The sequence below is a fragment of the Pyxicephalus adspersus genome, chromosome 3, assembly GCF_032062135.1.
Source record: "Pyxicephalus adspersus chromosome 3, UCB_Pads_2.0, whole genome shotgun sequence".
NCBI lineage: Eukaryota > Metazoa > Chordata > Amphibia > Anura > Pyxicephalidae > Pyxicephalus > Pyxicephalus adspersus.
In genome coordinates, this window is record NC_092860.1 from 104,716,770 (window position 1) to 104,737,969 (window position 21,200).

The window sequence follows — 21,200 nt, forward strand, 5'->3', positions numbered from 1 at the left end:
AGGAAAAAAGACAAAGGACAAAAGAAAAGACTTTACTGTTACACCAGGATGCTTGAACTTAAAAACCCAGATAGTAGAATGATTATAAAAGTTTGTAGCTTTGTCACCCTGTGTCAGAAAATAGTATAACAGTGTATATTGATATTTCCATATTTTACACTGCTACCCCCTTGATGGATATATATTTTTTTCTCCTAGAGTGGGTACAACTCTCTCATGAAATACATATACTCATTTTCCAAACAAACTTCTCTTAGAAATTTATATTGTAAACTTAAAACTTTGACTTCTGTTAAGAGGATAACTTTCTTCTATTTGGTGCTAAGATGCCTGTCACCATGCCTAGGTCAGGATGATTCCCAGAAATTATATTAATGGCTATGCAAAATTTGCTCAGTCTGACCAAAACTTGAGTGAATTTGAGCCACTGCAATTTCACGTATGTCTGCAACCCAAAGGCAAGTACAAGTCACTTTTTATTAATATTATTGAACAGTATTTATATAGCGCCAACATATTATGCAGCACTGTACATTAAATATGAGGTTGCAAAAGACAGACAGACACAGGAGAGGAGAGGACCCTGCCCAAAGAGCTTACAATCCAAGAGGTGGGGAAGCTGCATACAATAGGAGGGGGATATGGAATAGAGGGAAGTAATTAGGGTTTAGGAGACAGAAGAAGACGGGTATGTAAGTTTGAAAAGATGGGTTTTGAGCGCTCCTTTAAAGAAGCAGAAAGTAGAGGCAAGCGGAATAGGACGAGGATGACCATTCCAGAGAGATGTTGCAGCTCTGGAAAAGTCTTGGAGTTGTCTGTGTGAGGAGGGTATGAGTGAATAAGTTAGTAGTAGGTCACTGTAGGTGCAAAGAGAGCAGCTGGAGGAGTATTTTTCTATCAGGTCGGAAAGGTAAGTAGGGCAAGAACTGTGGAGGTATTTGAAGGCAAAGCACAGGAGCTTGAATTTGATTCTAAGGTGAAATGGAAGCCAAAGTAGAGAACTACAAGAGATGCAGCAGAAGCAAAGTGGTGGGAAGGATGGATGAGTCTGGCTGCAGCATTCATATTAGATTGTAGAGGAGAGAGTCAGGTTAGTGGAATACCAGAGAGGAGGATGTTACAGTAGTCCAGACGAGAGAAGATAAGACCGTGTACAAGGAGTTTGGTGGTCCACCTGTACAGGGACAGGTAGGGTGGATTTTGGAGATGATACATAGGTGAAAGTTACAGAACCTGGAATTGTTCTGAATATGGGGGGCAATTGACAGGGCAGAATCAAAGGTGACGCCAAGACAACGTGCCTAAGGGGAGGGACCAATACAGTGTTGTTAACAGTTAGGAATATGTCAGGGGGAGATTTGGAATTTGAGAGGGAAAGATGATTAACTCTATTTTATCCAAATTAAGTTTAGGAAACCTGTGGGCTATCTCGTCATGGATGAAACCTTATCCAGAACTGGAGGGGACAAGTCAGGGATGGACAGATAGATTTGAGTGTCATTAGCATATCGATGGTACCGTAAGCCTAAGGAGGATATGAGACTACCGAGTGAGCAGGTGTACAGAGAAAAGAGAACTGGTCCAAGGACTGACCCTTGGGGAACACCAACTGGGAGAAGAGTGTGCGAGGAGCAATTACCATTGAATGGAATTTGAAAGAAGGGGTCAGACAGATAGGAAGCAAACCAAGAGAGAGCAGTGTCACTGATACAAATTGGAGCGCATGATTTGGATTAGAAGAGGGTGATCAACAGTGTCAAAAGCAGAGGAAAGATCTAAGAGAAGGAGGAGGGAAAAGTTGCCAAGAGACCTAGCTCTGATAAGGTCATTGTCCACTTTAGTAAGGGCTGTTTCAATGGAATGGGCAGCTCAAAAACCAGACTGGAGAGGGTCAAAGAGATAGTGTACTTGAAGGTCAACTGTATTTTAAGTTCTTTTTTAATTTTATTTTTGAATGTAGTTAGATACCTCTAACCTCCCCCAAGTTGTGCCAGGTACTAGGTCTAAAGCTGCGTACACACCTGCAATTTTTCTCGTTGGAAAGGATCTTTCACGATCCTTTCCAACGAGAAAAGACTGTACACACGGCAGATTTTCGCCCGATAATTGGCCGATACCGATTATCGGGCGAGAAAAATTTGCCGTGTGTACGCAGCTTAAGCCAGCTACATTAACTCTACAGTACCCCCGGAACCATACAGAAAAGTTTCACTTCACACTGCAGTGGCCCCATAGCTACCAAAACTACAGTTTTCCCAACAAAAAATAATCAGGCCACAGGAAGCACATTACAAATCACAGTATATATACACTAGTTGATTACCCGGCGTTGCCCAGGTATTTATTTATTGCAATCCTATATTATGGTTCAAAAAAAATACATACACACATACATACATACATACATACATAGATGAAAATAGAATGATACTTCTGACATATACCACAGCGCTGTACAAAGATCAGCGGTGCACTCACATAATACTCAGTCATATGTCCAGCAAGTTTGGTTGAAATGTCTCCTTGTGTTTCCTAGTGATCACATACTCCTTTATATATATATAACACATACATACATCCAAATTTAGCTCTGACCTATAGCACAGTGCTGTACAAAGATCAGCGGTGCACTCACATGAGTCACAGACATATGCCTAGCAAGTTTGCTTGAAATGTCTCCATGCGTTTCAGAGTGATGGTGAAACATACATACATCCAAATTTAGCTCTGACATATAGCACAGCGCCGTTCAAAGATCAGCTGTGCACTCACATAAGTCTCAGTCATATGTATAACAAGTTTGGTTTAAATGTCTCGATGCGTTTTTGAGTGAAGGTAGAACATACATACATACAAATATAGCTGACATATAGCACAGCGCTGTACACAGATCAGTTGTGCACTCACATGAGTCTCAGTCATATGTCTAGCAAGTTTGGTTGAAATGTCTCCATGTGTTTCCTAGTCATGACATACACACATACATTCAACTTTAGCTCTGACATATAGCACAGCGCTGTACAAAGATGACTGGTGCACTCTCAGTCATATATATGGCAAGTTTGGTTGAAATGTCTCATTCATGCATTTTCGAGTGACGGTGGAACATACACACATACAGCCAATTTTATAAATAAATATATATATATATATATATATATATATACTACAAATCTAGAAAAAAATTATACCTAATATACAATATTTACTAAACTGATCCGCATATAAACCAAGCTACTTACTTTAAACTAAAATCAAGAAAGCTACACTGACTTGAGTATAAACCTAGGGCACAATATGTGACCATCACTGCTAACGTTCAAAACAGTAATTAATCGAAATGCCACCTTCTAAGTCACTGGGCATTGTCATGAAATGTATTTATTGTGGTATTGTTGATAATAGTGATCATTCAAAGTCAAATTTTAATATAGTGCTTAGTCTCAAGCCAGTCTTATGTCTAAGCAATGACAAGCTTTTTATCACTAATGGCGATTTTGCACATTTTTGAAAATCAACTGTTCTCGATTACTTCTAAATCTTAGTAACACTTGAGTCTCCTAGAAGAGTAATTGTAGGCCCTTTGTATAGTAAGATTCTGTATGTCAAATGGGTGAGGGTGCAATGATGCAATTGATATTGACATGGGTAAAAAGGCCAAATTTCTTAATTGCATTTTCCAAGACACTCTCCACTGTGTGCTTTGGGTACAGATTTGAATATAGGACTGTACGCTCTTGGTAAAATGTACCAAATGTACCAAAGCTAAAAAAAGGGCTTTTGGGCATTGGTGACAGGTTTTCTTTAAAATCTAATAAGCAAGTTTCTTGATATCTGTTTACTTCATCCAAATTTTATGTTGCTGCAAGCAATTATAAACCAATAGGAAGCATTTTAAACTTTTACACACAGTATGTGTGCATCTGTGTAAATTAAACATCTAAAACAAACTTACATAAAATAATACATAAAATAACTAGCATTTAAGTTTAGGAATTCTGCAGTTAAAGTTCATGCAAGCCAGATAAAATAATTTGAAAATATCATTATGTCCAATAAGGATTTAACTAAAGTAAAGGCTTTCTTTAGACTTTATCTAACAAGCACTAGTTTTGCTATGCATTATAGGAATCCAAGGAACATTTTACAAGTAATATTTATGGCTAATAATTGTTGTAATGGAGCTCCAAGATTTGTGATTTCTTTTTATTTGAGTATAGTTTTTATTATAATAATCTATACCTTAATCTAATGTGATGAGCAAAAGTAGAAACACATTTCTGTGACATCCAGCTATATACAGTACGCTGTATTGTATGTACACATTATATGTTTCTATGTATGTCACACAGTACATACAATGCAATGTATATACTGAATACAAATGTAATTATGCATGTATGTAGAAACTGTTGATATATACGCTGTATGTGTATAACAAGATTTGGCTCGGAATCTTTCCCACAATGTACAGTTTCAACATCTGTTGGAAAGAATATATTCTTATACATATACGGGAGCTCAATACATCTGGCACAGCCAAACAGGATAGCCAGAAATCTGAACCCCAAAACTGGGGGAAAGTTGGGATTAGTTAGACAACTCAATGCACATGGAAAGTCCACTTCTGTCACTTTTTTTAATTTGGCTATAACTAAAGATTATAAACTTTGCTAACCAAGTATCAGGTTTAGGGGGCATCACTGGTAAATCATTTGCACAACATTTTGCATCATTCTCACAGGATATTGAGAGCCCAGGCTATTTTTGCGGGGTTTTGATGCACTGAATGTACTGGTGTTTTCACCTACAAACTGAATTCTTACTGTTAAACATAAATTTAGAAATTGATGCCGGCAACACACTTCAAAAATGCTGGGACAGTGTCAATGTAGGATTGTAAAGTTTAAATGGCAACAGGTAAGGTTACATATTAACCTTCAGATTGGGGACTACCAAAAGCACAGTCCTTGCAAGCAAAGATGGGTCATGGCTCCCCACTTTCTACTGAACTCTTTGAGAGAATTGTCTGTCGATTTTAAAATAATTTTACAGCTGAGATAGCAAAGAATTTAGATATAACACCATTTCTAGTTGTGAACATTTATGGAGTCAGGAGAAACCTGTACATAAAGGCCCTTTATTGTGTGCTATTTCCCCATCCCTTAGATTGTAAACTCTTCTGGGCAGGGTCCCTTCCTCCTCTTGTGTCACTGTCTATATCTGTCTGTCATTTGCAAACCCCTATTTAATGTACAGCACTGCGTAATATGTAAGGGTGCTGCATGTGTGTGACCTTCAAGCCCTTAGGTGGTATTGCATTAGAAACCATCATGGGCTTGGGAGTACTTTGGGAAATCACTGTCACTTAACACATTCAGCTGCTTAATCAAAAACCCTCCCTGAAACTGTATTGTAAAGAGGTAGCCATACATCTATTTGCTGCATGAGTTCTCTGAGATAGACCATCTGTGATGGTATGGGGGATGTCTTAGTGTCTATGACATGGGGGATCTGTATATATATATGAAGACATCATTGATTCGGAGGCTTACATGGAAATTTTAGAGAGACATATGCTTCCATCAAGATGACACTTTTACCCAAGAACTCCATGTGTATTTCAGCAGTGCCAGGCCTCATTCTGCACAAGTTACAAAAGTGTGGCTTTGTAGACATTGGGCCTGATAAATTTTAAATAACTTTAAATAAAGTTCCAAAGCTGGAGAGGATACACTTTCATCAGCGAAGCTGGGTGATCCAGCAAACCTGGAATGAATTTCTTCTAAGTCATTTGCTATTTGCTAGCAAACGTTTGAAATCCTGGACCAGATCCAATCCAGATTTGATGGATCAGGCATCTTCACTGATGAAAGTGTATCCTCTGCAGCCTTGGAGAGCTTTAATAAATCAGGTACATACAGTACATGTGTTTCACTGGTCTGCCTGTTCAGATCTGAGGGGAATTAGACAACAACAACCATCGACTGTTGAAAATCTTTTTTTTTTTTGTCATATTGCCTGGCAAATAAAGGTTCAAAGTCAAATAACAAATTCCAGATTTTATTTTTTTTTGCATTTTTAGAAGGTGTCCTGACTTTTTTGGACATGGGGTTCGTACAATAATCATGTTTGTGCATGCAAAACGTGTAAATCAGTACTTAAATTAATTAATTTAGTAGTTAATTGAACATTCACTTTATTCTATTCATTGAGTTCTACTATACTGTAGTAAACTAATAGGTCTATTGTAGTTCACATTATTAGGCATTATTAGGAAAAATGAGGTAAAACACTGAGAGTTTGTCTTAAGTACTTTGAAAACGCATTCCAAATGCTATAAGCACATGTAGGGTGGGTGTTTACATTGTGCTTTCACTGACTTGGGGTTGCCAGTGTCTAACAAACATTGCAATAGAGATCAAATTAGATGCAAAGAAAGAATGAAGAATAAATTTTTACAGCCACAAAAATATGGGCTTGTAAAAATATGAATGTAAAAAATTACTTTTTGGTTTCACAGCAAAATTAGCTTCTTAAAGAAACTTTAGTCAGATAGAGTTGCCTTATTTCCTGGTTGGAGAATGCTCAACATCATCTAACCCAGTGGTAGGTAATCTTCGTGAGGTGGGAACCTCAAATGCTACCCTTGACCCCACCAAGGAACCACACACACCATGTATGGAATGTGATGCTACAGAAAGCTGTCAGACATTGCAGACATTCAGCAGAAGGCAGTTGTAGACTGAGATTATGCTAAGTGATGGTCAGAGTCTTAGGCTGCATACACACCTTCAATAATCGTTGTTGAAAAGGATCTTTCACGGTCCTCCCCAATGAAAAAAGACTGCACCATGCATGAACGAGCTCTGTACATATAGCGCCGTTCCGCTCTATGGAGAGGGGAGAACGATAACCCCACTGCGCTCTTCCCCCTTCACTTCCATTACAATCCTTCTAATTTAGGAAAGTGATATTAAATTAATTGTTCATTTCTATATGCTGTGTGCTCCTTCCATCCACTCAAAATATACTTGTTGTTGTTGAACTTGAACCTAATCTAAATAGCATTTTTCTTTCACTGACCTGGACAATCACCTTTGCCATGGTGGTCCATGGCTCTGGCGGGTCCCCTCACGCGGGGTCAGGAGAAGGGTCATTATCTATCCCTTTTAAAGCTCCACAATAATTGGCAAGGGGCCATCTAGGGCTGTTGGACCACAGGATGGACACTAAGGCCCTGATTTTTTAAAGCTCTCCAAGGCTGGAGAGTACACTTTCATGAGATAAGCTGAGTGATCCAGCAAACCTGGAATGGATTTCTTCAAAGTTATTTGTTAGCAAATGTTTTCAATCCTGGACCAGATCCACTCCAATTTGCTGCATCAACCACTGATGAAAGTGTATCCTCTCCAGTCTTTGAGAACCTAAATAAATCAGGCCCTAGATATTCAGTCCTTTTTGCCATCAGTCTTACTGTCCTCTTTTTTTTTTTGGTTTAGATACAATTTAACTCCCATATGTGGTACTAAGCCTCCATGATTGAAATACCTGCAAGCCAATTATTGAAAAAGAGAGGTATTTTCTTCATATGACACATTATTTCAGGTCTATAAATCATGCAGTTATGCTTTCACCATCATCGTCTAGCTATCTGGCCAGTTTTTAATTGTTTGAACAATAAGATTAGCAATACCAAGAAAGAAAAGGGACAAGTGTTCTATGGAAATACTGAACAAATTCCTTTGGTGTATATATTTGAGGGGGCACATGACACTAACAGGAAGCCCTCCGTTTCTAGACCTTGCCTATTCATGACAGTAATAATGTATTCCAGTGATCAGAGGTAGAAAAGGAATGGATCCCTGATGGTAACTCTAGATGCCTCTGATGTCCTGAGGTCCAGTATGGGTGACTGACAAGTACTTTCTAGCCAGAAAATATATGCTAAAAGTATTTATGCTTTGTCAAATCAAAGCAGACCTAAACCAAGAAAACCAAAAAAAAAAAAACACCAGGAAGTAGTACTATCTCACAAGAGTCACATGCAATGTGTCTTTTGTTTAACAACTAACTCTCTGGCTCCTGATGGTTTTTGTTCCCACTCTAAACTATACGGCACATGTGCTGCGTATCTTAGAGCTTGGCTCTGTGCAACTTCACAGGAAGACACCAGGGATAACGCACGTGCAGGAATTACATCGTCCAATCAACTAAGGGCATCGCCGTCTCCACGAAGGTCCACTGTAGAGTCATCAGTTAAAATGGAGGCCCCCATCCCTGCGACGATTATGTTTTTTTTTTTTTTTTTTTTTTTAGAGAGATGAAAAGACTTTGAAACACAAGTAAGGTAACAATACAGGAATTGGGATTTAGGATTTTATTGCACGTTATGCAGGACTATAATTCTGCTTCACCTATAATTATAAGCAAGTATTTATATATATATATATATATATATATATATATTTAAATCCAAACTGAGCACAATTACCGCATTTTCATTTTAGAACAGAATAGTGTCAACATAGGATGTTATGTCGAGTGGTCTCTGGGGGCATCTACTGGAAAAATAACAAAACTGCAGCCTTGAATAGTGAAATACTAAGAAAGAGAAAATTATTTTTAACAAGAAGCAGCAACAAGAAGAGCAAAAGTATTTGAAAAAAAAGACAAAGAGAAACCAAACTGATAAAACCACTAGGTTTACTTACCCCTTAAACAGGAGAGCATTCAACATGGCCTCACCTGACTAGATTCACACAATAGACAACATTACATTTTAACACATTGTGATGTGTTCTTGTGCATTGATGCACATTTAAAAGTGTGTATGAAGTACGTATCTGCATGCCCTCTTCTTAAAAAAAGGAAACATAACCTGTCTACTGGTCACAGGGTACACTGCTTTAGAATTCTTTATCGCCTTTCATTTATATAGAGATCAAAACATACAGGCTACATTCATGCAGAGTGTGTTCTTTAATGCGCTGAACTGAAGTTCAAAAAAATTGATGCACTTTATAGATATGTATTTGTAAAAATATTTTTGTATAAAATATTATTTAATTTCAATAAAATGTATTATATTAAAATAAAAATATATTGTTCAAATATTCTATTAATAAAATCATTATATTTATAACCATTTTTTATAATAACCAGATTTTATAATCTGCAAGCATGCAGAACATATTTGCACATTATGGAAAACTTATCTTGTAAAGTGTGTCACTCCCTCCAGGTATGTGACATCTGCCTCGGTTTTGGTTTAAAGGGAACAAAATCACTCATTTGTTTAGGAAAACCAGTCTCAATTCTTGAATTGTTATAATAGTGTACCTTTATCTCACACATACACTGCTCTTCATTCCTGATAACATTCACTCAAAAACCTTTAAAAATTTACTGACAATAATTTGTGAAAGAAAACAACAGGCTTTGTTAACTGGCCGCTATATTCTTCTCCACCAGCCCGGAAAGGAAGCCTTACAGTTTGATACTGAGCTGTTACTTGTGTCTGACAGGGGGAGGAAAAAAAAAACAAATAACACATTCATCTACCCCAAAGTGGTAGGTAAGCAATATGATAAAACCATATGTGTGGAGAGACAGTCTAACATATGCCCATTCCTGACTGCTTCTGTCTTAAAGTACAAATAAAATGTTACCTGAAATCAACCTGTAAAGGTAAAACTGATTTACTAGGTAGTACGCTAAACAATCACATATAACTGTGCCACTACCTGGCTGTGAGCAGCTCATAGTTCACCCATTCAGAAATGTGAACATACAATGAGGGAAACACAACATGGGGATCCAATGACAAAAAATAATGTCTTACCTAAAGAAGAGTGTATGGGTGTTCAGTAAGAATTAAAACTATTTGTTCTTAAAGAAAAGAACTGTTCTGCTGGTAATAACCAAACTGAAATCAGAGAAAATAAGGAAAGGGAAAATAAAGTTGGTGGAAAGAGGGGACAGGGGGTAATAGCTCAGAGGAGGGCCAGATATTAACTTATTAGCCACTATTCAAATTTTAGATGGTGACAATGTTGAATAGGTTTGAAAAAGGAAGCACCTAGATTTTCCAGTAGGAAGGGCCAGTTGGTTTTCTGTACAGTTGATCTGCATATATGTAAAACAGACAGAAAGGTTTCTTTCAAATGCCTGTTTTATTTTTACATGTACAAGAGGTGGACTTTGTATAAAAGGGAGCCATCATTGTGGGCAGCATTGTCTGTGTATACTGACTGATTGATGCATGACTAATGAGTAAGCATACAGTAGAGAACTAACTAAAACATATAATAAAATGTATAGCTAAAAACTTGAAAATCCTTTTGTTCCTTTTGTTCCTAGAACAACACTAAAAATTGGATTATTCCTTATTTTCTTGCTCGGTTACCAGTACAAAAAAAAGGATGGATTTCAGACAGCAACACAAATTCAACAGAGGGCCTTTCCCTGCTTTAACAAAATCCAACAAGCATTAGTCCACCTTCCCCATAGCATGTGAAATCTCTAACAATATTAGTCATAAAAAGGAAACAGTGTTACTGGGGATTAGATTTTGTGCTAATAAATTGGTGCATTTTAGTTTAATATTTTGTAAAATGTAATGCTTAAAATTAAATATATAGGTAACATATAGGTCAATGACTGGTATGGGTTGGAAAGTGTTTAGGCAGAGTTGCACTGACAGAGTCAAGTAGTAAGTAAAACAGTCACACTTTGAGCCTGATTTATTAAAGCTCTCCAAGGCTGGAGAGGATACACTTTCATCAGTGAAGCTGGGTGATCCAGCAAACCTGGAATGGATTTCCTAAAATTATTCTGCTTTTTGTTAGCAAATGTTTTCAATCCTAGACTAGATCTAATCCAGTTTTGCTGGATCACCCAGCTTAATTTATGAATATGTATCCTCTCCTTTATTAATCTTTAATTAACCAGGCCCATTGTCTCCTATACTTTCTAGAAAATAAAATAAAATTAAAATGTTGTACAGCTGAACATATACGGCCTTTTCTGTTAGAGTATTGCATTACAATACTTCATGATCAATACATATCAGCACATTACGAGGTCATATTAAATATTACAGCATAAGCAGTACATTACCTTTCATTTTACATTTTACACAGAGTCTGCTAATAACATTTAAAATCAATGTTATACAAACGCCCTGCTAGTTTTTGCCATAAATGCAGAGTTTATATCATCCTAAATCTGGAATTAGAATTTAAAATTGTACGTACTTCTGCCAAGTTTAAAAAAGCTTAGTGAAGACAGAAGGTTTTTGCCATGCCATGTTAAGATGTATTTTGGGGAAACTATATCAACCATTTTCTAAATGCCTAATATTGGTGTTATGATAAATCCGAGAAGTGGAAAAGATTTGTTGTAATTTCGATTAACACAGGAATATAGATCAAGCTTGGAAAAGAGTAGAACTCTATATAGATATAAAACATAATGTAATACAGAGATGTTCTAAAATCAGTGTGTATGAAATTAGATTTCCATTTCCAAGTCACCACTTTGACTGCTTATGGTCAAGAATATACCATTTTAAATTGTGAAAAGTAGAGCTTAAAAAACATTTGTGTTAGGTAAAATGTGGTGAATGTGGTGAAACCACCCCAGATAGGTATATTGATTGTTACTAGTTGTCCTGATACAACTGGCCTGATTTAATAAAGCTTTCAAAGACTGGAATATATAAACTCTCATGGGGGAACATGGATATTCACACTCATCCGCACTGAGCTTAAGGAGGCCAGTTGTGCCATTCATGCACACAGTTGCCCCTAGGACTTCTGCATGGAAAGGACTGGGTCTAGGACTGACAGAGGACTGACTGGGACTAACATAGGACCAGGAGCCCACAGATAATGCAGTACAGGAGAATCCAGCAGAGGCAAGTCCAGAAAAAAGAGCCAAAGGTCATAAACAGGAATCAGGTTGGTCCAGGCAGCAAAGTCGCATGGTCAGAAAACAGGGTCAGCAACAGTAAATCCAAGTGATAAACACACAAGCGGCAGGTTAGCCCAGCTTAACACTGTAACAGGCAACTGGTGAATGGGAACAGAGAGGCTATAAGGTTCTAGCAGTCAATGACAGGGTAGGATTGAGACCAGGAACTAATCTGCTCATTGTCTGCAGTACAAACTAAATCCCATTTAGCTGCATATGGTATATGTGCTGGGAATGCTGAGTAGGATATATCTCAGGTGGAAAGTGCACAGTTAAAGGGAAGCTGGGTATGCTGCAAGCAGGGTGCACCATAATGTGGTGGCACACAGAATAGGAAAGCCAGCCAGAAAATCATCGTCTAAGAATAAGAAGGGAGCTTTTCTATTATAGAAAGATAGTACTACACAAAATCTCTTACTTCTGATCACAAGAAAAGTCCTTCTCAAACCCTGGCTGATTAGTTGTTTTTGGCAGTGCTTTTGAGTGGCTTTGTGTATCCTTCAGAGAACCCAGTGGTGCTCAGGCTGTATGATGCAGACACAGATTGGCCCTGTAGAAGCAATGAAATGCAAAAATATTCCAGTGGTGGTTGACGAATCTGTGCAGTTTGGAAAGATGCCTCAAAGCTGAATGTTAGAATTGAAGTTATAGAAAAAACTGTCTATAGTGTTTTCCTCCTAATAGTTTTATGTACAGACCTACCACTTTCTCGCTTCTTCCATCTTAGATATGGTGAATCAAGCAAAGTTGTCTTTAAACAGAACAAAAGTGTAGCAAAAACTCTTGGATGAATAATCTTGGAGGAACATGCAGATATCCATGATAAATGTCCTCACCTGATTATTATAACTCCCTTCCAAGTAAAGCTGGCTAAGATGCCGGTATGCTCTTCACCCAACGCCATTTCTGAAGGTATAGTCATGCAAAGTTGGGTGATCTGAGAGTGAATGTTTACGCAGCTTTACTTTTACACAGCTTTACTTTTAAAAATAAATGCCTTTTGGCATTCAGAATAAATCTATTTATCTGGCCAGCCTTAATATTTGAGGCCTGTTTTACAAGCTGCATTCTTATTAGCTCCATTTATATAGATATAGATAGATATATCTATCCATATATATAGATATATATATACAGATAAAGGTAAAATTAATGTGAACATCATCAGAATAGAGGCTTCTTTTTACATAAATGCTATCAGTTTATCAATTATGCCAGAAACTTCTCCTTAACCTGACTAGATGTTTGAAGAGAACACAATTTATTTACGTTTACTATGCTTTTACTTTTTATACTTTGTAGATTTGACAAATCTCTTATCCTTTAAAGATTAAAATCCTTTTAAATTCCCAAATCTGATATATTATATTGGAATTAAACTTAGTAAATTAGTAAATCTGGCCCCATGAGTGTGGTGTTAACCATTCCTTAATCAACACGATTTTTATATTGCAGTCTAAATATCTGAAAAACCAAACAAGGTAAAAGTGGATGCAAATACCTTTTGGCATTGTTCCATTCCCAGTTAAATTCTTTTCAATCTGGAAGTTTTGGAGTCACAAAGAGAATCAAAAACTTTTCTTTCCCTACACAGAATGTCGCTGAGTACTGTCATTCTAAGACCATTCAGTTCCTTTCTTTTATTTATACAAATAATGATTTATTTAGCTTTCTTTATTCTTCTGATTTAAGTGCTCTGACGTGATCACAACAATTAGTTTCTTAGAGTGTTCAGGATGAAACTTTCCAGCACATGGCAAGGTTTAATCATTCATAACTACAGTGAGATAAAGATAAAATAATATGACAGAAGTACGCAGTTCAGGGAGTTTTCATTTTTTAACTGAATTTGAAAAAGACATCTATACCTGGATATTTATAAACAGTTGTACAAATATGGTGTTGCACATACTCCAAACTTTTCAACTCTATCGGATTATTAAAAACAACTTGTGCAGAAAAAAAACTTTTCTTTCTTCTGTATTTTATTACAGAAGTATGTCATGTAATTTAAGGTTTGATGAGGTTTTGTAAGTAAAATTCTGTTTCCTCTGCACTCGCTAATAGTCAAGAGAATCTGTAGTTGCACCTTCACATTAAAAATGCATTTCATTTTTTTTCTAAATTATTCACCCCGCCTTTTATCCAGATCATGTCTTTGAAAGGAGGATGAGGATAATAAATGGAATAATTCATGATTTCCCATTAAATATGAAAGTTTCTTTTACAGAGTTTAGAAAGTGAAGTTGTACATAATGTGCAGGACTTCATTAGAACTTTTTTAACCTTTTTATGAAGAATTATTAAATCTCAGTGGCAGCAGTAAGTATGTGATGAAATGCGAAACCCAGTGATTTTCACAGCAGATACACATATACCATAGTGTATACTGTAAGAAAAGACCAAAAGGTAGAAAGACACAGACCTCAGGACCGGGAGGAAAACAACAAAATACTAAACAAAGCAACATTATTCTTATGTTTTGCAACTTATTTTTTAACATTGATGAAAAATTTATTGAGATATGACTAAATCTTGGAAGGCAATGAAGAGTTTATACAGAGTAGCAGATTTAAAATGTCTTCACAAATATATGCAGAAATCATGCTCATTACTGTGCTTTAAGTTTGAAATCATTTCTGTTTGCTAAGCTTTTATTGAGTATCTAATCATTTGTTTAGCATATTTCATATATCATCAACAGTATTACAAATTAGCTGTATATATTTAAAAAAAAAAGGAAAGAATACAAAATATTGTGGAACAAAATAAAAAAAATATTAACGCTGGATCTAAAAGACTGTAACCTGACAGAAATGGAAATCTTTTACCTATGATTTATAGTGCATGACAAAATATAATATATTAGGATATGCATACCTGGTTAAAACAATTACCACATAGCATTATTTCATAAAAAGATTTTTATTTATAAAGCTACCATATAATAATGGAAAGGATCATTATTATAAAATGTGGCAATGGAGTCCAATAATTGGCATCAAACTATTTCAATAGTTTTTTATATAGATTATGATCCCCTTATTATTGCTAGAACATGACACAGGGGTTCTAATAATAAAGATTGCACTCTCTACCATTATTTATAAAAGTATTAAAAGGCTTTTTACATAACACATTTTTTAAATATTATGATATATATATATTTACATATGTATATATATTAAATTTTTTTAAAAAAATAATATCAATAGCTTAATATTAAATGTTTGCAATATTTATAAAATATAACAAACCAATGGCATGATGGATTATACTACTGCATTCTGTTAATGTTTAATTTGTGGGTGAAAAATGTTGCCACCTTGCAGAAAGCACTCATTGCAGTAAAATAAAATAAGTAGTGGGACCTTTTTAACAAATAAAAATATTTTATTAAGTAATAAACCTATATACAAAATATTTTTTAATAAAAAATTCAACAAGCAGCTTTAAAAAGTAAGTAAACCTGATGGCATCAACATTCATCGTGAAAACTTTTAATGATTTGATGGTTCTGACCATTTTTTGTAAATTTAAAGCGGTACAGAAAACATTATGCACATTTTTTTCTTTTATTCAGTCATAGGTATACAAAAAAATGTAAAACTTTAAACAAACTTACATAGCCGTTTCCTCCTTAGACAGCTCTTTAATATTGCTGGGGTAATGATGATCTTTGACACTGCTGTCTCTGATCAGGTGAACCCTGAATTAAAATGAAATCAAGAGAAAAAATGAGGTACAATTAAAAGAGAAATGTAAACTATATAATATTTTACATTGTTATGAATTACCTGGTGAAAAGTAAATAATTTTTTCACAAAATATTTCAACGATGGAAAGCGTTTAAACTCTGTATAAAAAGGAACTTTAAATTAAATAAATGCAGCAATTGTTTTGGGTTAACCCAGGTTCATGTTCATTCAAAACGACCAGATTTGTGTGTGTGTGTCCTTTAGTAGATGCATCTTCTGTCCTCAAAACTGGACAAAATGTTTTTTTTTTTTTAAGAAAAAGATACATGGAAACATTTTTAGAATAAGGAAAAAAAAAACATTTCAAAATGTGTAAATGCTGTAGGAAGTAAAAACACTTTTAGTTGGTTAACAATATATCTGTTAGTAAGGTTTCTGTATTATTAAACTTGTTTTATTATATAATTTATTATCATCATAAAAGTTACATGTAGCAAAAAATACCAAGTAGTGAAGAACCCCAAACACTTGTGCAGGCAAATATTTATTGGTGGTATACACTACTTTATAAATACATTGATATAAAATGCCGACCTAGCAAATTAGGGTCAGCTAGGAAATTAAGCAACTAGTCTCATCTAGTTAAAGCAGACCTAAACTCAACTGATGAAGAAAAATTCGAGGACGGTGCCGAACCGGATCGCAGAAAGGTCCAGTGCCAGGCAGGGGTCTGCGGGTTTAAAGGTAAGTGTGACTTTTTTATTTTCACTTTTCCCGGGACTGAATGAACTCCTGTGGATGTAATCCCGGCCCAGGACAACTAAGTCCTAAGATCAATCAAGGAAAAGAGGAAGGAAGAAGATGGCAGCGCCCACACTGTAACAATGACAGGGGGGTAGACAAAAGGCTTCAGCTATGCTTTATAATGTATTTCACCTTGTAACTGACCATGATTCCAAATACAAATAACTAACCTGAACAAGTGAATCCTTGTCCCACAATAGGCTACCTTTCCATATAAATTGTTGAATTATATTTTATACTGGTTCCAGTTTATGGTTCTGTTACCTCCTGTACAAAGACTTGAGTAAATTTTACTCCTGCATGAGGCCTTGTTAATACTACTTTGATACTGTTTACCAACCTATGCTTGCACTCACCCCCTTACAACTATTCAAATCTTTGGTAATATAAATATCTAATCAGCCAATCACATGGCAGATACTTAATGCATTTCAGAATGTAGACATTGTCAAGGCAGCCTATTTAGGTCCAAACAGAGCATTAGAATGGGGAGGAAAAGTGATCTAGGCGACTTTGAATATGGCATGGTTGTTGGTGTCAAGTGGGCTCGTCTGAGTATATTTCAGAAATTTCTGATTTGGTCTAGGATAACATTTAAATGTTCAGCTTAAGCAAGAATTTTATACATATAGCAAGTATGTTGCAATACATCTCCAGACTATAAAAATCCTTTCATTTCACCCATCTGACTGGCATAATCATACAAGCAAGCTCTCTACAGTGTGACCAGGATAAAAATATTCACTCTCATTTAACCACCTGAGCGTTACACTGATTTCTAGATTTCTGTTCCAAAAGCGTCACAGGTTTTCATGAAATTTTTTTTTTTAAATTGTAGACCTGTAACTTACAGAAATATGTCCGAATAGGGTTCTAGTAGATATCATGAATATAAAAAATGTTTGAAACACACAATCATGTAAAAAAAAAAAAAAAAAAAAACTTTTAATAAAATTAAAGGAAAAACACAAAAATCAGCTTAAACAAGAACACATAAATAAATGAAAAATACTGAAAATGCGATAATTCGGTATAATGTATAGTAATATATTTTTCTAAAACACCTCCCTAGTGTCCGTCACATACCTATAGACTAAACCACATAAATATATTTTGTATTATTTTGTATTGGATTGGATACAGGACTTTGTATTAAATCCAATACAAAAAATTTGAATTTTCCGCTACGACCCTCATCGACGGGCGCACGCACGCGCATCATCAGGAATCGCCGAGGGACGCGTACGCAAATGCCGGGTATTCTAATTCTTTCCAAACTTCCATGCAAAAAGTGTTACATTTTTTGCATGGAAATTTATTTTGGATTGTAGGCTCTAATTCACCGAATTACCGCATAACTCACCAAAATATGTCCAAAATTTTATAAATTTAATAATTAAATTTTTTTTTTATAAAACATAAAAAAAAATTAAAAAAAAAAAATCTTTAAACAAAACTAAAAAAAGTTAAAAAAAAAGTGTAAAATGTAATGTACAGTAGCTTATATAATATATATATAATACAATTATATATATATTATATAAGGATTTCTTTGTATTGAACTCAATACAGCTTTTTTGTATTGAGTTCAATACAAAGGAACTCAATGCAAAATTTTGAATTTGCCGCCCCGCCTCCCTCCGGCGCCGACGCACGCAGCGACGTCACCGGGAAACCCCGGTGATCGTCTCTGCACTCGCCGGCTGAACACAGAAGACACAAGACGTGTCCGGAGGAGCGGAGGGAGAAGGTGAGTATTTTTTTTTTTTTTTGTCCAGCGATCGACGCTGGACAGGGAGAGGCACAGGGATAGGGACAGGGACAGGGAGAGGAGGGAGAGGAAGCCGGCTGGCTTAGAAAAGAAAGCCAACTGGCTTTCTCCTCTAAGCCGGCCGGCTTTTTCTTTTAAGGAGAGGGACACCCGACGCTGGAGGACGACGCTGGAACATGGACCCGACGCTGGAACACGGAACCGACGCTGGATTAGCACAGCGGGACCAGGTAAGTGGGGATTTTAGTGTAGGCGAAAAAATACGGGCTTAACCAAAAGAGCAAAAATATTTAGTGCGAGAAATTAGGGGCTTAGCGGTTAGGGGGTTAAATAACATAAACAGGCTCACCTAAATAAAACAGATAGTAAACAGATCTCATACAGACCCTACAGTGTTCATGTATATCCTGTTTCATTGGATTACATTTCTTTACAAAAAAACTAACTAATGCACATGTTCAGAAAATGTAAAGAAACCCTTGAATAAAGAGCATCCAAATAACTAATTCACAAAATTTATATATATAGCAATACAATAAAAAAAGATAAAGAATTTCCTAAAAAAATTACACATTTGGGTTTTATTAGAAGGACAATCAAAAGATTTCTTTAACCTAAATAATTGTGCATTGTTTAAAAGCCACTTTGTAATGTTATTGACCATGTCTACCCCTAATGACTGCAGTACCCACCTTCTGATGGCTACTTCCAGCAGGATATTGCACCTTGTAACAAAGTCATGATTTCTTGAACATGATAGTAAGTTCTCTGTACTGAAATGGACTCCGCAGTTACCAGATCTCTGTCCAACACAGAACTTTAAAGATGTGGTGGAACAGGCGATTCACAGAATGGATGTGCCGCAACAAATCTGCAGCAACTGCGTCCATATTATCAGTACAGACTAAAATCCCTAAGGAATATTTTCAACACAAATTTGAATGTATGCCACAATGCATTAAGGCAGTTCTGAAGGAACAAATGAAGGTAGGTTAGAATACAGGTCACTTAAATAGATTGGAATGGGGAGAACAGGACTTGATCATGAAAAAAAAAAAAAGAAAATACGTGTGATGTACAGCCTGGGTTTTGTTAAAAAAAATCTCCAAAGTTTTCAACTGGAAAGTGCCTGCACATAAATACTGTTATTACCAAAAAATAGGCCAGGACAGGTAAACTTCATAATGGGACTTTAACCAAAAACGTTTATTTCCATTATTATGTGAATACCACTCCAGTGAGTTTTGACTTAGCATTACTTAAACCAAAATATTTTTAGTTATTTTAGTGCACAGTCCATATTTTCTACCATGATTATTAACTGATAAATACTTTAATCCCAAGAACTCTCAACACCTTCGTCTAACACAAATAATATCAAGAGTTTTACAATATGAACTTTTGCTGACAGTGTAAAATCCTTTCTCATCGCTGTCTTGTCCAGGTTTATCATTTATTTGTCAGTTTTCCTCCTAGAAGAAATATTGTTTAATTGTATTGCTGTACTCACCATCTACGGAGATTTAGGAACTCAGCAAACAAAGTTTGTCAGTGCTTCTACTTCTACTGCTACTACTAAAAAATGTCATAATACAAATAATACTCTTATAAAATTGAAGCTAAAATTAGGAGTGAATAAATATGGAAAGATTTTATTCACTGTTATTATTGTGCAGTTCCTTTAAATATTTTACCAGAATTAACACCTATGTTCTGTACAATGTTCCATTAAATAGGAAAGGCAGAAATAGGGGACCTTGACGGCCTCTGGAGTAACTAGATTTAAAAACATATCTTGCTCACAAAAACATTTATTTGCAACACTTGTAAGAGCTGTGTTTTTCAACCGGGGTTCCTCCAGAGTTTTACTTTGAGCAATGAGCAGTTTGTGACTCTCAGGTCAGTTTAACAGACACCAATGATCTTTTTGGGTATCTGTGAGGGTGACAGTCTTACCACAGGCCAGCAATGTAGGAGACGTTTTTCCCACTAATCACCAGACTTATGTACTGTGAGCAGCGGATAAAGTAATTAAAAAAGGGGTTCCCTGGGACCCGAAAGGCATTTCAAGGGGTTTCCTCATGTTAAAAAGGTTGAGAAATGCTGCTTAGACTGTGCAAACATATTCCTTAGCAATATATAACATGCATACTTGCTTGTAAACCATCACTACTTGGGTATACTGGAAAGTAGTATAATGTTGTTTCTCCCATTTCCATTTCAGTGGGTTTCCAGTGCAATAAAAAAGAAAATAAAACAATATATTCTCATAGAATTATGTAGTGGTTTGATACTCAGAATGAATAGGTGTACCTCGGAAATGCATATAAAAGTTAGGTGTAGGATAAAAAGGAAGCTTACTTTCTGACTTTAAATGCATCTACATACTTATGTAACTGTCGCGATTGATACAAAACAGATATCCAAAAGGGAAATTGATTTTTTCCATTTTTAGGTTGAAAAATTTTGCAAGGAAACTCCAAATCATAGAAATCTTGAAGGCCAAAATCCATGTTAGACATGAAAGGCTTTACGGCTTCCAGTGTTATATAAAATATATCTCTTTATATGTGCTTGCTCCTTAATGCTAGCCACTTGTCAAGGATCCAAAGGGTGCCAGGCATTTATTACTTTAAAAAAATCCATACGCAGAGAAATGAAGAAGACTTTATTAGGAAATAGAAGATTAAATTGCTGGGACCTTGATAATAATGGAACTGAAAGTCAGTAAAACAATCAAGAAAAGCACTCACGGGTATTTGTTGTGAGGTATTACTAATGTCCAACAACCCCCCTTCTGAAAAGCTGCTCTTCTTTTTAAAACTATTTCTCTTGTCCTTAGAAGTCTTGTCACTGAATTCTGACTATAATATCTATGAACTATTCTACCAACACACTAGATCATATTTCTCTCCCTGGAAGCTGTATGAATATTTTAGTGACCAGTGCAA

General features: G+C 35.8%; 1 protein-coding gene across 1 annotated transcript in view; it reads right to left on the reverse strand.

Moving 5' to 3' along the window:
* The window catches only part of TTC29 (tetratricopeptide repeat domain 29), a 126,622-nt gene that overhangs the window by 98,928 nt on the left and 6,494 nt on the right, over positions 1-21,200 (reverse strand). The window contains exon 3 of the mRNA XM_072405889.1: positions 15,602-15,685. Within this exon, the coding sequence (XP_072261990.1) occupies positions 15,602-15,685 (84 nt within the window). The remainder of the gene's footprint in view (positions 1-15,601; positions 15,686-21,200) is intronic.